The sequence below is a fragment of the Copadichromis virginalis genome, linkage group LG22 (assembly GCF_057382275.1).
Source record: "Copadichromis virginalis isolate Kocher_CV1m ecotype Utaka linkage group LG22, C_Virginalis_male_GT1.1, whole genome shotgun sequence".
NCBI classification, from domain to species: Eukaryota; Metazoa; Chordata; class Actinopteri; order Cichliformes; family Cichlidae; genus Copadichromis; species Copadichromis virginalis.
The window spans coordinates 1,030,819-1,049,165 of NC_140638.1; the positions used below are offsets into that span (position 1 = coordinate 1,030,819).

The window sequence follows — 18,347 nt, forward strand, 5'->3', positions numbered from 1 at the left end:
GAATTCTCGTACCTGCAGTAAGATTCGTATTGGTCTTCTTTGAGGTCTCGTTTATTTAAGGGGAAAAGTTGTGTCAGTTACCTGTTGCATTAAAGTGTGATGACAACAGGTCCTGACCAAATGTCCATATGTGGCGCAGTGGGAGTGAGACGCAAAGTTTCTGCTTACATCACATTCTTCTGCACCTCTGTGGTTGTAAAAGCAGCTGTATGTGAGTGTCAACTGTTAGTTGTGTTAGATTACCACTGTCAAGTTTAATAATCAAATTGGATATTTGAGTTGATTGTTTACATTACAAGGAGATATCAGACCCCATAAAACCACAGTCATATACTCTGGATTATCAGAATCACTCATTTTTATCCTTATCTACTCTTTTTTGTCTCTGTGTGTTTATATATCACTGCAGCATGTCACTCAATTTTCTCCCACAGTTTGTGTTTACCTGTTTTGTCTTTTTCTGGGTGGTGTTATTTTTTTTCTCCTTAGCTTTCCTCATGTTGTGCATTTTCCATTGTTATACCTCTCTGACCTGTCTTCCCCATGTGATGTTTTCGTGCAATGTATGTATGGTCAGAGGGTATGATGGCGCCGCCATTGCGTGCAAATGGTCGGCAGCCTTAACATGAAATTTCCCACTCGTGGGACTAATAAAGGCATCTCATCTCGTCTCATCTCATCTTCCAAATACTGCAGGGTCTTTAATTTACAACAGGAAACTATTGTGATTTGCAGCAATATAAACAAAGCTGAATATAACTCAGTATTAACACTGACTATTGTAGAGAAATGATTATTATGAGAAATTATTCTCATCTTTAAAAAGTCAGGAGACACTTATTAATCAGTGCAAAAAGACTTTATTTATGATAAGCTCAGTGTTGAGATTGTAGACATCACTATATTTTTAATATCAGTCCTCTGATCACACAAGTTTGGAACACACAAACATCAGGAAAACATTTAACAACTTCTCTCTGATAGATATAAATAAATAAAACCATAATAAATAAGAATAAATATATGATTAAACATTTGGTTACTTAAACATTTCAAATGGTCACAGGTACTTCAGTTTGTTGCTTCATTTGGAGGATGTGAACTTAAGAAATGTTAAAAACATGATCTGAGTACATGTGACGACAGAGCCAGAACTACTGTAAGGAAGCTGATGTTGTTGAGAATAGCAGAGGAGGTGGTTGTTGCTGTCGCTGCAGTTATGGTTGTTGAAGCAGCTGTAGTTGTTGTCGCGGCAGTTTTGGTTGTTGTTGGAACAGTTGTGGTTGTTGTTGCTGGTGTTGTTGTTGTTGTCGCTGCGGTTGTGGTTGTTGTTGAAGCAGCTGTAGTTGTTGTCGCGGCAGTTGTGATTGTTGTTGGAACAGCTGTGGTTGTTGTCGCTGCAGTTGTGATTGTTGTTGGAACAGCTGTGGTTGTTGTCGCTGCAGTTGTGATTGTTGTTGGAACAGCTGTAGTTGTTGCCGCTGCAGCTGTGGTTGTTGTCGCTGCAGTTGTGGTTGTTGTTGGAACAGCTGTGGTTGTTGTCACTGCAGTTGTGATTGTTGTTGGAACAGCTGTGGTTGTTGTTGGGGCAGATGTGGTTGTTGTTGGAGCAGCTGTGGTTGTTGTTGGAACAGCTGTAGTTGTTGTCGCTGCAGATGTGGTTGTTGTCGCTGCAACTGTGGTTGTTGTTGGAGCAGCTGTAGTTGTTGTTGGAGCAGCTGTGGTTGTTGTCCCTGCAGCTGTGGTTGTTGTTGGAGCAGCTGTGGTTGTTGTTGGTGCAGCTGTGGTTGTTGTTGGAGCAGCTGTGGTTGTTGTCGCTGCAGTTGTGGTTGTTGTTGTCGCAACTGTAGTTGTTGTCGGTGCAGCTGTGGTTGTTGTTGGAGCAGCTGTGGTTGTTGTCGCTGCAGTTGTGGTTGTCGTTGGAACAGCTGTGATTGTTGTTGGAGCAGATGTGGTTGTTGTTGGAACAGCTGTGGTTGTTGTTGTTGCAGCTGTAGTTGTTGTTGCTGCAACTGTAGTTGTTGTTGCTGCAACTGTAGTTGTTGTTGGAGCAGCTGTGGTTGTTGTTGTCGCAGCTGTAGTTGTTGTCGGTGCAGCTGTAGTTGTTGTCGGTGCAGCTGTAGTTGTTGTTGCTGCAACTGTAGTTGTTGTCGGTGCAACTGAAGTTGTTGTTGGAGCAGCTGTGGTTGTTGTTGTCGCAGCTGTAGTTGTTGTCGGTGCAGCTGTAGTTGTTGTTGCTGCAACTGTAGTTGTTGTTGGAGCAGCTGTGGTTGTTGTCCCTGCAGCTGTGGTTGTTGTTGGAGCAGCTGTGGTTGTTGTTGGTGCAGCTGTGGTTGTTGTTGGTGCAGCTGTGGTTGTTGTTGGAGCAACTGTAGTTGTTGTTGCTGCAACTGTGGTTGTTGTTGGAGCAGCTGTGGTTGTTGTCCCTGCAGCTGTGGTTGTTGTTGGAGCGGCTGTGGTTGTTGTTGGTGCAGCTGTGGTTGTTGTTGGAGCAGCTGTGGTTGTTGTCGCTGCAGTTGTGGTTGTTGTTGGAACAGCTGTGGTTGTTGTTGGAGCAGCTGTGGTTGTTGTCGCTGCAGTTGTGGTTGTTGTTGGAACAGCTGTAGTTGTTGTCGCTGCAACTGTAGTTGTTGTTGGAGCAGCTGTGGTTGTTGTTGTCGCAGCTGTAGTTGTTGTCGGTGCAGCTGTAGTTGTTGTTGCTGCAACTGTAGTTGTTGTTGTCGCAACTGTAGTTGTTGTCGGTGCAGCTGTGGTTGTTGTTGTCGCAACTGTAGTTGTTGTCGGTGCAGCTGTGGTTGTTGTTGGAGCAGCTGTGGTTGTTGTCGCTGCAGTTGTGGTTGTCGTTGGAACAGCTGTGATTGTTGTTGGTGCAGCTGTGGTTGTTGTTGTCGCAGCTGTAGTTGTTGTTGGTGCAGCTGTGGTTGTTGTTGTCGCAGCTGTAGTTGTTGTCGGTGCAGCTGTGGTTGTTGTTGGAACAGCTGTGGTTGTTGTCCCTGTAGCTGTGGTTGTTGTTGGAACAGCTGTGGTTGTTGTCGCTGCAGATGTGGTTGTTGTCGCAGCAGTTGTGGTTGTTGTCGCTGCAGATGTGGTTGTTGTCGCTGCGTTGCAGCAGGCTGTGTAGAGAATCTTACATCATTTTCATATTTCATCACATTAACCACATCTTTATGAATAGGAAATTCTTTGACAAATTAATTTTTTTCCTACCAATAACAAGAAGAACGATGACAAACATCTTGGCGATCATGGTGATGCTGTTTTTCTGCTCCTGTCTCTGAAAATAAAAATTCACTGTGGTTATTATGATTTAAAGAAAGCATTATTCCTACAATTGCCTTAATTAAGCTTTCTAAAGTTATCTTGAAAAGAAGTTTGAGATCTAAAACTCATAATATAAAAAAGTTCCTATTCAATTACATAATTTAAAATATAGATTTTTTTTCTATAGTACTGTCTTTGTGATAGTCCACATCTCTCAACGAGGTGCTTGTACACATGTAGTTTGAAGCAAAAGTAACAAGAAGAAATTAAGAAATCATGAAGGAAAGGCTCTGACTATGATGACCTCATTGTTCCTGACTGTAAATCAGAGCAAAAGTCACCACTTCATGTTTATAGTGTTAATCAACTCCAATATTGACATATAATCACTAACCCATTAAATCTATCTATCTATCTATCTATCTATCTATCTATCTATCTATCTATCTATCTATCTATCTATCTATCTATCTATCTATCTATCTATCTATCTACCTGTGTGTGTGTGTGTGAATGTGTCATATATTATTTATCAAGGGTAATAGCAAAAAACAAAACAAAAACAGAAGCATAAAAAAACCTTCAGAACTTTAAGATAAACACAACCCAACACAACAAATTGCTGCCTAAATTACACCATATGTTGCCAAAAGATCATTTCCAGAAATAAATCTATCAATTCATCTTAAATTCACATGTAGATGTCAGATATATATTTAATATTAGGGTTACTTACATAGTATTTCTTTGCTTGTAAGTCGTCCACTGCAGTGAAAGAAAGTGATGTTCTCTGACTTCATCTCCTCTTTTTATAATCAGCCAACATGAACCTGAGGACAAATATGTGCAGGTGGAGTAATGGTAGTTATCGTCATGGTTTAAGGTGTGTGCACTAAACTTTTATTTACCTGCATCTCTCTCCTATTGTCCTCCTGAAACAGTCATCACTTTAATTTTAGCACTTACACACACACACACACACACACACACACACATATTTGTGACATGTTTTGACGTGAGCTTCGACATTTTCTCTGTGTGACTATGACTACATTTATGTGATTGTATCTTTATGGCTACATTAGGACTCTATGTGGTCCATAAAAGATGACCATTTTGGATAATAAAATCTGACAGAAGAAAACAAATATTCGGTGATTAGTTTTGGATTAACTAAATCTCACAACTGGCTGACTAGATTTAGACGGAGAATCAACATTTACAGGTTGGTGGTGCTCGGTGGGCAGTCAGCGTCCACATCAAAATAACTCTGATTTCTCTCTTTTTAGTAGAACCATATTTTAAAATTATTCTTTGATTATTCGTCTTCTTGATTCAAAAACTAAACTACTAGACATGAACACGAACATGGAGGAGGTTGAGCAGAGGCATATGACGGTAGACAGCAGGGAGAACACGTGGATGAAACACGGTAGATTCACAGACAGACCAGCGACTACAACATAAGAAGACATGACTTAAATACACACAGAAGAACACAAGGAGATTACACACAGGTGGGGAACACAGCTGGAAGTAATTGACGAGATGAGACAAGGGAGGCGCTCACATAAAACACGGACCTTCACAATAAAACAGGAAACAGGAAATAACAACACAAAGACGCAGACTAGACACTGAACTAAACATGCAGAAAAATGAGGGCATCGAAACTGAACCTAAGAACTGACCCCTCAACCAGAATGACCTGAAACATAGAATTGTAATAATAATCAACAAAGCACAACAAGAGAATCAGAAAATAATCCATAATACAAAATCAAACCAAAACATCTCAAAATACTGTGTCAAAACTGACCCAGAACCATGACAATTAGTATCCACTCCAGCATCCATTCAGTCTTTATATATGGATTTAATAACGGCTGTTCTAGTGTGTGAGGTGTGTTCACAATGTCACACAGACAATACAAGGCTCAACATGACGACCTGTCCTGAAGATTAAAGTCACGTAAGGTAGAGTTCATTTGAAAAGTAAAATAAATTAAAGCTGCCAGCAGTGATGATGGGGAACTTGCACATCAGCGCACGTTGAAGTGTGCTGCAGTTGAAGTAGGCTGGTGGTCACTTCCTGTCCCGGGAAGACATCGTCTGATATGTCATGTAGTTGTGTGTCCTTTGAAATCCACAACAGAAATCTCACGTACATCGCCTGTTGCTTATTTAATGCTACCAGCAAAGAATCAAGACTTTTCATGAAAACTGAAAAGCTCTGAGCATTAACATCAAGAAGTCACCAAAGATCATGCTACTCCAATTCAGTCTCTAGCAGTTCATTAGAATACAAGGTTTGACTATAGTGAAAACACCACCAAAATTACACTTGACCCAAACATTGACTTGTTGTTGGGTTTACGGCAGCGAGGTCAAACTCATTTTACATCTCCAAACACACTCACCTCATTTTGAGTCTATGTGGGCCAGACCAGTGAAACTCTCCTTTCTGTTAGTGCACAGAAGTTTGACAACACATTTTATCCCTGAGATATCTTAAATAACAAATGAAACAACAACCAGCAGCGAGCAGCAGGGACAATATCCCCGCCTATCCTGGGTAACGCACCTGCCCCCAAGATCCTACGTGTATGTTGCTATGTCAAGAGATGTAATGGCTATAGCGTAATTAAAAAGGAGCAACAAATGGCCGCACAGCACAGCCAGCTAAGATAAAATCAGATAGAAAAGATAGATCTTTATTGTCACTGTTACAACAACAATGAAAGGCAGTTTGGCATCTCTCCATTAGCAGTATGTAGATTCTTTACATTAAAATTACTTTAGAATAAAAGATAAAAGACACACAGCTATATACATTTGTATACAAGTTATATATGCTGTAAGGTGCCATATAAAGGCACCCCCCCCCCAAGACCCTGCCTGTGTGAATAATGTGTTGTCACAGGAAGCCTCGAGAGGAGAAGGCATGGGATGGCCAGGAGGTAGAGGACTACCCTCAGAAAGAGAGCGCTAGTAAGCACCCCTATTTCCTAAATCCTACCACAGGGAGAGTGGAGCACTCCCTGGCTACCTGTTGGACTTCCCAAGACTACACACAGATCCCAGGCTGGTGTAAGTTTGAGATAAGTCACTGCAAACATCCACCCAAACTGTATCAACTGCACCCCATCCTCCCTCACCCCCTTGTGGCCCAACGGGCACTCAGGAGCCCCAGAGACAGACCGGATGTGGGTCAAGACGTGTTATTATTTGTGTTGTAGATGCCTCAGTTGAAGATCTAGGGACTTTTTCCAGTTCATAATGTACATACGTGTGTGTTGTGATATTAGTTTTGTTGTGTTGTTGCCTAACAGAATCTCCATTTTCCTACATCATGTTGTATCACAACATAGAAATGCATCATCACAGAACTGAAGGTCACACAGGACAGGTTTTCGTGTGACGTGTTGTCTCCTGTTTGACGGATATGTGGCATTCCTCAGTGAAGGCTCAACCATCTCAAGTACATGCTGGGAAATGCTTTAAGCTGTTTTTGGACCTCAGTACAGAAACAATGAATGTTAATTCTCAACATCTGTTAACGCACAGGAGACTAAACTATGAGGTGTGGCTGCAAGTTTATGCAACTAGAAGCAGCTTCAATAACCACACCTCTTATGACTGATTGTGCGACAGAGAAAGGCCGGGATCAAACCTGCTCAGCTATATTTTATAAACTGCTGTGTGTGCTGCTGTTCATATGCATATCTCCAAAGAACTAAAAGAAAATCCATGTGTTGGAATAACTTCAGAATAAATTAATGAACAAATCTGCATCAATTAATTTCCAGAGTTGCACCAGATCAGCAAGATTCATAAAACAAGTTCAACAAAGCAGAAATATGTTGTGTATATATATATATATATAAATCCCTGACCTGTGTTACAGTATAAGACACTTACTGGGCATCTGTGGTACTATTATTTTAACTGCATTGCTAATATGTGGTTTATTGCAGCTGCACTTTTTTTACTCTTTATCATGCTGCTGTTACAGAAAAAAATAAACCCTCGTGCGATCAATGAAGGATGTGTATATCTAAAGTCTTTACAAATAAACTATTTACATAAAGTGACTGATTCACACTGGTGTTGTTTTAGGCTCAAAGAAATAAAAGTTTACACCTTTAAAGACTGTAAGCATCCTTTACTCTCACTTTTTGATACCTGTGTATATTTGAAGATTTGAAGGTGCAAAAGATGAACCCAGTCAGGTCTGAAAAGTGAACATAATGCTGAAATGCATTAAACCTGCATTTTTAATCATGGCCAGCGGTACTCGGTGGCTATATTCAATTTATTACAGCACAAGTGTGTAAGTGTCTTTTAGTCGGGTCTCACCTTGTGTCTCTGATAACTGAGGAATGACTTCCTGCATTAAGTGTTGCAAGAAGAAAATGAAAGCAAGCTCCCAACTCGCAAGAATGCCTTTAAAACTGACTTCTTATTTCCATTGATGAAAACTTCTTCATTTCAAGTAAATGAACCAGTAATATTTAGAATGTGTGTAAAAGAAAAGACAAAAAAGAGAGAAATCAGAGTTATTTTGATGTGGACGCTGACTGCCCACCGAGCACCACCAACCTGTAAATGTTGATTCTCCGTCTAAATCTAGTCAGCCAGTTGTGAGATTTAGTTAATCCAAAACTAATCACCGAATATTTGTTTTCTTCTGTCAGATTTTATTATCCAAAATGGTCATCTTTTATGGACCACATAGAGTCCTAATGTAGCCATAAAGATACAATCACATAAATGTAGTCATAGTCACACAGAGAAAATGTCGAAGCTCACGTCAAAACATGTCACAAATATGTGTGTGTGTGTCTGTGTGTGTGTAAGTGCTAAAATTAAAGTGATGACTGTTTCAGGAGGACAATAGGAGAGAGATGCAGGTAAATAAAAGTTTAGTGCACACACCTTAAACCATGACGATAACTACCATTACTCCACCTGCACATATTTGTCCTCAGGTTCATGTTGGCTGATTATAAAAAGAGGAGATGAAGTCAGAGAACATCACTTTCTTTCACTGCAGTGGACGACTTACAAGCAAAGAAATACTATGTAAGTAACCCTAATATTAAATATATATCTGACATCTACATGTGAATTTAAGATGAATTGATAGATTTATTTCTGGAAATGATCTTTTGGCAACATATGGTGTAATTTAGGCAGCAATTTGTTGTGTTGGGTTGTGTTTATCTTAAAGTTCTGAAGGTTTTTTTATGCTTCTGTTTTTGTTTTGTTTTTTGCTATTACCCTTGATAAATAATATATGACACATTCACACACACACACACAGGTAGATAGATAGATAGATAGATAGATAGATAGATAGATAGATAGATAGATAGATAGATAGATAGATAGATAGATAGATAGATTTAATGGGTTAGTGATTATATGTCAATATTGGAGTTGATTAACACTATAAACATGAAGTGGTGACTTTTGCTCTGATTTACAGTCAGGAACAATGAGGTCATCATAGTCAGAGCCTTTCCTTCATGATTTCTTAATTTCTTCTTGTTGCTTTTGCGTGTACAAGCACCTCGTTGAGAGATGTGGACTATCACAAAGACAGTACTATAGAAAAAAAATCTATATTTTAAATTATGTAATTGAATAGGAACTTTTTTATATTATGGGTTTTAGATCTCAAACTTCTTTTCAAGATAACTTTAGAAAGCTTAATTAAGGCAATTGTAGGAATAATGCTTTCTTTAAATCATAATAACCACAGTGAATTTTTGTTTTCAGAGACAGGAGCAGAAAAACAGCATCACCATGATCGCCAAGATGTTTGTCATCGTTCTTCTTGTTGTTGGTAGGAAAAAAATTAATTTGTCAAAGAATTTCCTATTCATAAAGATGTGGTTAATGTGATGAAGTATGAAAATGATGTAAGATTCTCTACACAGCCTGCTGCAACGCAGCGACAACAACCACATCTGCAGCGACAACAACCACATCTGCAGCGACAACAACCACAGCTGCTCCAACAACAACCACAACTGCTCCAACAACAACCACAACTGCAGCGACAACAACCACATCTGCAGCGACAACAACCACATCTGCAGCGACAACAACCACAGCTGTTCCAACAACAACCACAGCTACAGGGACAACAACCACAGCTGCTCCAACAACAACCACAGCTGCAGCGACAACAACTACAGCTGCTCCAACAACAACCACAGCTGCACCGACAACAACTACAGCTGTTCCAACAACAACCACAGCTGCAGCTAAAACAACTACAGCTGCACCGACAACAACTACAGCTGCGACAACAACAACCACAGCTGCTCCAACAACAACTACAGTTGCAGCGACAACAACTACAGCTGTTCCAACAACAACCACAGCTGCTCCAACAACAACCACATCTGCTCCAACAACAATCACAGCTGCCCCAACAACAACCACAGCTGTTCCAACGACAACCACAACTGCAGCGACAACAACCACAGCTGCTCCAACAACAACCACAGCTGCACCGACAACAACTACAGCTGCGACAACAACAACCATAACTGCAGCGACAACAACCACAGCTGCACCAACAACAACCACAGCTGCTCCAACAACAACCACAGTTGCAGCGACAACAACGACATCTGCAGTGACAACAACCACAGCTGTTCCAACAACAACCACAACTGCAGCGACAACAACCACAGCTGCTCCAACAACCACAGCTGTTCCAACAACAATCACAACTGCAGTGACAACAACCACAGCTGTTCCAACAACAACCACAACTGCAGCGACAACAACCACAGCTGCTCCAACAACCACAGCTGTTCCAACAACAATCACAACTGCAGCGACAACAACCACAGCTGCTCCAACAACAATCACAACTGCAGCGGCAACAACTACAGCTGTTCCAACAACAATCACAACTGCAGCGACAACAACCACAGCTGCTCCAACAACAATCACAACTGCAGCAACAACAACCACAGCTGCGACAACAACAATCACAACTGCAGCGACAACAACTACAGCTGTTCCAACAACAATCACAACTGCAGCGACAACAACCACAGCTGCTCCAACAACAATCACAACTGCAGCAACAACAACCACAGCTGCTCCAACAACAATCACAACTGCAGCGACAACAACCACAGCTGCTCCAACAACAATCACAACTGCAGCAACAACAACCACAGCTGCTCCAACAACAATCACAACTGCAGCAACAACAACCACAGCTGCTCCAACAACAATCACAACTGCAGCAACAACAACCACAGCTGCTCCAACAACAATCACAAGTGCTGCGACAACAACTACAGCTGCTCCAACAACAATCACAACTGCAGCGACAACAACTACAGCTGCTCCAACAACAATCACAACTGCAGCGACAACAACCACAGCTGCTCCAACAACAATCACAACTGCAGCAACAACAACCACAGCTGCTCCAACAACAACCACAGCTGCACCAACAACAACCACAGCTGCTCCAACAACAACCACAGCTGCAGGGACAACAACCACAGCTGCTCCAACAACAACCACAGTTGTAGCGACAACAACCACATCTGCAGTGACAACAACCACAGCTGTTCCAACAACAACCACAACTGCAGCGACAACAACCACAGCTGCTCCAACAACCACAGCTGTTCCAACAACCACAGCTGCTCCAACAACCAGAGCTGTTCCAACAACAACCACAGCTACAGGGACAACAACCAGAGCTGCTCCAACAACAACCAGAGCTGCAGCGACAACAACTACAGCTGCTCCAACAACAACCACAGCTGCAGCGACAACAACTACAGCTGTTCCAACAACAACCACAGCTGCAGCGAAAACAACCACAGCTGCTCCAACAACAACCACAACTGCACCGACAACAACTACAGCTGCGACAACAACAACCACAGCTGCTCCAACAACAACTACAGTTGCAGCGACAACAACTACAGCTGCACCGACAACAACTACAGCTGCGACAACAACAACCACAGCTGCTCCAACAACAACTACAGTTGGAGCGACAACAACTACAGCTGTTCCAACAACAACCACAGCTGCTCCAACAACAACCACATCTGCTCCAACAACAATCACAGCTGCCCCAACAACAACCACAGCTGCTCCAACAACAACCACAGCTGCACCGACAACAACTACAGCTGCGACAACAACAACCACAACTGCAGCGACAACAACCACAGCTGCGACAACAACAACCACAGCTGCACCAACAACAACCACAGCTGCTCCAACAACAACCACAGCTGCAGGGACAACAACCACAGCTGCTCCAACAACAACCACAGTTGTAGCGACAACAACCACATCTGCAGTGACAACAACCACAGCTGTTCCAACAACAACCACAACTGCAGCGACAACAACCACAGCTGTTCCAACAACCACAGCTGCTCCAACAACCACAGCTGTTCCAACAACAACCACAGCTACAGGGACAACAACCACAGCTGCTCCAACAACAACCACAGCTGCTCCAACAACAACTACAGTTGCAGCGACAACAACTACAGCTGTTCCAACAACAACCACAGCTGTTCCAACAACAACCACAGCTACAGGGACAACAACCACAGCTGCTCCAACAACAACCACAGCTGCTCCAACAACAACTACAGTTGCAGCGACAACAACTACAGCTGTTCCAACAACAACCACAGCTGCTCCAACAACAACCACATCTGCTCCAACAACAACCACAGCTGCTCCAACAACAATCACAACTGCAGCGACAACAACCACAGCTGCTCCAACAACAATCACAACTGCAGCAACAACAACCACAGCTGCTCCAACAACAACCACAGCTGCACCGACAACAACCACATCTGCTCCAACAACAATCACAGCTGCCCCAACAACAACCACAACTGCACCGACAACAACTACAGCTGCGACAACAACAACCACAACTGCAGCGACAACAACCACAGCTGCGACAACAACAACCACAGCTGCACCGACAACAACTACAGCTGCGACAACAACAACCACAACTGCAGCGACAACAACCACAGCTGCTCCAACAACAACCACAGCTGCACCAACAACAACCACAGCTGCTCCAACAACAACCACAGCTGCAGGGACAACAACCACAGCTGCTCCAACAACAACCACAGTTGTAGCGACAACAACCACATCTGCAGTGACAACAACTACAGCTGCGACAACAACAACCACAACTGCAGCGACAACAACCACAGCTGCTCCAACAACAACCACAGCTGCACCAACAACAACCACAGCTGCTCCAACAACAACCACAGCTGCAGGGACAACAACCACAGCTGCTCCAACAACAACCACAGTTGTAGCGACAACAACCACATCTGCAGTGACAACAACCACAGCTGTTCCAACAACAACCACAGCTGCAGCGACAACAACTACAGCTGCTCCAACAACAACCACAGCTGCACCGACAACAACTACAGCTGTTCCAACAACAATCACAACTGCAGCAACAACAACCACAGCTGCTCCAACAACAATCACAACTGCAGCAACAACAACCACAGCTGCTCCAACAACAATCACAACTGCAGCGACAACAACTACAGCTGTTCCGACAATAACCACAACTGCCGCGACAACAACTGCAGCTGCTTCAACAACAACCACAACCGCAGCAACAACAACAACAACACCAGCAACAACAACCACAACTGTTCCAACAACAACCAAAACTGCCGCGACAACAACTACAGCTGCTTCAACAACCATAACTGCAGCGACAGCAACAACCACCTCCTCTGCTATTCTCAACAACATCAGCTTCCTTACAGTAGTTCTGGCTCTGTCGTCACATGTACTCAGATCATGTTTTTAACATTTCTTAAGTTCACATCCTCCAAATGAAGCAACAAACTGAAGTACCTGTGACCATTTGAAATGTTTAAGTAACCAAATGTTTAATCATATATTTATTCTTATTTATTATGGTTTTATTTATTTATATCTATCAGAGAGAAGTTGTTAAATGTTTTCCTGATGTTTGTGTGTTCCAAACTTGTGTGATCAGAGGACTGATATTAAAAATATAGTGATGTCTACAATCTCAACACTGAGCTTATCATAAATAAAGTCTTTTTGCACTGATTAATAAGTGTCTCCTGACTTTTTAAAGATGAGAATAATTTCTCATAATAATCATTTCTCTACAATAGTCAGTGTTAATACTGAGTTATATTCAGCTTTGTTTATATTTCTGCAAATCACAATAGTTATTTCATCATGTTTCCTGTTGTAAATTAAAGACCCTGCAGTATTTGGAAGATGAGATGAGACGAGATGAGATGCCTTTATTAGTCCCACGAGTGGGAAATTTCATGTTAAGGCTGCCGACCATTTGCACGCAATGGCGGCGCCATCATACCCTCTGACCATACATACATTGCACGAAAACATCACATGGGGAAGACAGGTCAGAGAGGTATAACAATGGAAAATGCACAACATGAGGAAAGCTAAGGAGAAAAAAAATAACACCACCCAGAAAAAGACAAAACAGGTAAACACAAACTGTGGGAGAAAATTGAGTGACATGCTGCAGTGATATATAAACACACAGAGACAAAAAAGAGTAGATAAGGATAAAAATGAGTGATTCTGATAATCCAGAGTATATGACTGTGGTTTTATGGGGTCTGATATCTCCTTGTAATGTAAACAATCAACTCAAATATCCAATTTGATTATTAAACTTGACAGTGGTAATCTAACACAACTAACAGTTGACACTCACATACAGCTGCTTTTACAACCACAGAGGTGCAGAAGAATGTGATGTAAGCAGAAACTTTGCGTCTCACTCCCACTGCGCCACATATGGACATTTGGTCAGGACCTGTTGTCATCACACTTTAATGCAACAGGTAACTGACACAACTTTTCCCCTTAAATAAACGAGACCTCAAAGAAGACCAATACGAATCTTACTGCAGGTACGAGAATTCTAATTAGAGGACTGAACCTGTTCACAGTCACAGCGGTAAAGTGTAGCAGGTCACTTCTGAAAAATGTCACAGAGCATGTGTGAAACAGCACTGCAACAGTCAGTGTTGTTGGCTGTTTCAGGAGGACAAAAGCAGAGAGACACTTGCATTCAAGCTGTGTCTGCACACACCTTTAACCAGGACAATATCTACCATTACTCCACCTGCACATATTTATCTGGATGCTGATGTTATCACATGTCGCTGGCTCATAAAACATCACAGTTTCTCTCTGCAGCTGAAACTACCAGTCAGCCATGACACTTTTACCACACAACCTTGAAGTGAAATCTGCATTCAGGTAGCCTAATGTAGGCAGACTGGAAAGAACAAGAAAGCATTACTCTGATTTAAAACTTCAGCACCACGTAGTCTGTGAGTGGTGGAGCCAGAACTCTGTCAGACGGACTCAAAACTCCACAACACATTTCATGTTCACATGTTGAACCCATTGTGAATTGGACCTTGGTAACATTCAGCTTATCATTTTACTCTAATAATTAACTGTCCAAAACCCCAGATAGGTGATAGTTTAAGATTTTGTTACAATTCTTCCTGTGCTTTGAGACAACACCTGTTTAGCCATACTGCCATACCACAATCATTTTTATTCAGCAGCGAGCAGTGTCTATCAGCCATGCATCCATTTCATTTATCAGTCCACTTCCATTAGCTCATCATTTCTGTCGGCAGCAAATGATTTTAAACATTTGTTCAATTTTGGACCTTTTTGAGTGGTCTGTATTTGAGTTTTACACTACTGCGAAAGAAAGCATATAGAAAACTTTAATGTTTAACTTTCATCATCGATTGAGCCAATATGACAAATTGTACGAGAAAAGCAAAAATACAGTCAAATCCAAATATAGCAAAATGCTGGAGTTTCCAAATATCCTCTAATTATAATTCAGAAAATAACTTTCACTAGTGTTTCTTCCCATCAAAAAGAATCCGGATCTGTAATTTCGGACCGATATATTTGGTGATAGCAATATGAAAAAATCACACCGTCTTGTAAATCTAACATGTGAGCACACACACCAATAAAAGCTTCACATTGGAAAACACAATTGTGTCAGTTCATAAATATGTTTATAGTAATATTTCAAAATATTGCAAAAACGACTTTATTTGAACTATTTATTTTGTGTTTGAAGAATTTTACAGTGGTACTCCAGAATTTCTTTTCTTGTTTATGACTGACTTTCTTCACCAGTTTGATAGGTAAGCTTCAGTCAACATAAGTTACTTTTACAGGAAATGTTTTGCAGGAAGTCTTTGCTAAATATTGCACAGAGGTGATTCATGTGTGCAGCAGCTGCTGGCGTCAGTGATCAGAACCAGGAGCTTTTTTTAATCTCCTGGTAAATACCAACAAGCTGACTGACAGCACAGTCTATTACAGTTTATTGCATGTCTGATGATGCATTTAAGCAGCAACACACCCAATGCACAGAAATGTTCTTCACTTTTGTGAGTGAGTTTAAACCTTCCAGGAAGATGTTGTTGGAAATTTAAAAGCACAATAATTTATTCAAGAATGAACCTAAACTGGCATTAAATACACACAGTCTTTGGCCATAAACTATAGTCGGCATGCATCCAGGACAGTATTGAAGTTCCACCCTTCTTTCTTCTAGCTCTCATAAAATACATAAATATTTATTAATGTTTAATGAAGATGTTTTATGTTCAGGTGACTCATTTGTTAAGTAAAAGCACAATGATGATTAGTATCCACTCCAGCCTCCATTCAGTCGTTATATATGGATTTAATAAAGGCTGTTCTAGTTTGTGAGGCGTGTCATCAATGTCACACAGAAACAACAAGCCTCAACATGACATCCTGACATAAAAAGAAAAGTCATGTACCATATACCATATATACACATATATAAATACAGAGTATTATTAAATCTCGTTCTTTTAATTCTTCTGGTGGCCAAGAAAGACTCAAAGTGGTCAAACTCAAAAAATGATCTTTATTTTACATTCCCGGGAACGGAGACCTGAACACACGAACACACAAGCTCAGGTCTGAAGCACAAACAGGAAGCCTAGTTATTTATATACTTCCTCTAGACGTCACACACACTTTGAGTTTCGATCAAAGACTCTGCTTAGTTTCACTTTCTGGCTGCAGCTCCTATTTTCTCTGCAAAAGCACGCAGTTTCCTGTTAGTACTTTTGGCACAGACTGTACTCAGAGTTGGGCCTCTCTTATACATATAATCAGCAAATAAGCATTCAGATTGTATATTTAAATCCCAACAGTTTCCCCTTTCGTGTTTCCCAAGAAACCAGAAACATAATTCCTAATTTCTCCCATTAAGTTTACTTTCATGTGAGAATAATAGCTAAAATATAACAAAAGAAATCATATCAAAAATGAAACCTTTCAATTGCCCAACCCTTTCAATGTTCCCTTATTACTATGGCGTAGTTACTTGTATCCACAACAAATAAATCAAACAAATAAATCACGCCCTTATACAGCACCTCGCGTTTACGCTGGGCTGTGAGCTATCATTGCTTCTCTTCCTACCATCCGCTTTTGACCCCAGAGTCACAATTTAACCGCACTTCTGACTTCCCTCAATGCTCACTATAAAATCCAATCATGTATAATTAACTTTATCCTATTAAAAGGCCTCTATAGAGTTAAAATGTAAAATTTACTCCTGGTTTTCACCCCCTCTAGGGGTAACATATATCCGGTCTTAACACTATTCTTGGGCAATTTACATAACATAGAAATCCTGCAAACTATTCCTAAAGTCCCTCTCATTACTCTTCATTACTTTTACGCGCACATTCAACCTGTGTCTAACAAGCTTTTAGTCTCTTAAACAACACATTTGCTGGTACTGTGGTTCTCTGTGCTGTGCTTCTTTTCGGGGTCCCCCTTCCTCTGGTTGGTTCCTGGATTCTCGCCATGGTTTTGCTCTGGTTCTGGAATCTCCTGTAAAGAATAAACAAACACTTTCCCTGCTACGCCTCCATAACCTATTATGTTCATCAATTGTTCTCTTAATTCTTCAAACTTAGTTCAACCTATCATGTTCGGGACTCTCTAATCAAAAGGATCAGCCTCATTATGTGTATAAGCATGTTGGCATTCATCCATCGGCACTCAGGGTCCTCCCTACAATATATCAGTTCAGTCAGTCACGCTGAACGACGTTTTTGACCTTCACTTTACCGAGTGACAACTCCTATGAGCACGATTGCAATGTGTGTATAAAAAATCATTTATACATAAATAATCTTCAATGTTATTCATTTGGTTAAGCGACACTTTTGACACAATTTTAAGAAGCTCTCTTCTTCTCTTATCTGATCATAAACATCCTGTACAAAAATAAAAAAAAAATGTTATTTTGCAGGCGCACATTCAGTTGCAAGCTCACCCACATTTTTCTGTCTCAGTCTTCATATCCTTCCTGTCGACCTATTCAGAGCAGGCCTATTTCCACACCTTCTGCATTACTTCTTGCTAAGCAAAGACAGAGCAAACTGTTTTTCATCTTTACCCCAGAAACTAATCTATGTCATGTCTGTGACTGTAAGTGTGCATGATAACCGCTTATTCTAGAAATCAAAAAGAAATCAAACATTTTTACTCCAAAAATCTTCCTTTCTACAAAGCATATGTTTTATTCAAGCTGTCCCACAGTTTCCCTTTAAGATTGGTATTCAACTTATTATGAACAGGATTCAGTTCATTTTAATACTTTAGCTTAAAAATGAAAATAACAATTTCTGCCTCTTTCATGGTCCGGGTGTGTGCCAGTGTGTCTCCCTCCGAGCCGGCGTCTCCACCCCGGGGAGGGGCCTCAGTGTTTTTGCTGATCGCTTACACCTGTGGGTAATTTAGCCGGGGACTCATAAGGCCAGCGTACTCAATCTCTCTTCGCCAGATTCTCTGCTAACATCAGTCAGTGCAGGCCACCACCATCATTCCCTATGTATTTTGTGAATCACTTTGCCTCACTGTATGTTTGTCTTTTGTGCGCCTCTCTCTTAGCTACACCCAACTGTCAA

At 41.2% G+C, this 18,347-nt stretch overlaps 2 protein-coding genes across 2 annotated transcripts; one reads left to right on the plus strand and one right to left on the minus strand.

The window, feature by feature from the left end:
- Positions 1 to 843: 843 nt before the first annotated feature.
- LOC146682324 (uncharacterized) lies at positions 844 to 3,320 on the minus strand. Its single transcript, XM_085446155.1, has 2 exons — positions 3,208 to 3,320; positions 844 to 3,113 (listed from the first exon to the last, which is right to left on the minus strand). The coding sequence occupies exons 1-2, from the start codon at positions 3,318 to 3,320 to the stop codon at positions 1,085 to 1,087; spliced, it is 2,142 nt and encodes a 713-aa protein (XP_085302281.1). The 3' UTR covers positions 844 to 1,084.
- A 5,679-nt stretch (positions 3,321 to 8,999) lies between these two features.
- On the plus strand, positions 9,000 to 13,408 carry LOC146682325 (uncharacterized). Its single transcript, XM_085445930.1, has 6 exons — positions 9,000 to 9,112; positions 9,207 to 9,289; positions 9,731 to 10,574; positions 10,722 to 10,845; positions 11,089 to 11,720; positions 12,270 to 13,408. Exons 1-6 carry the CDS (start codon positions 9,000 to 9,002, stop codon positions 13,165 to 13,167), a joined length of 2,694 nt encoding a protein of 897 aa, XP_085302056.1. The 3' UTR covers positions 13,168 to 13,408.
- Positions 13,409 to 18,347: the final 4,939 nt, after the last annotated feature.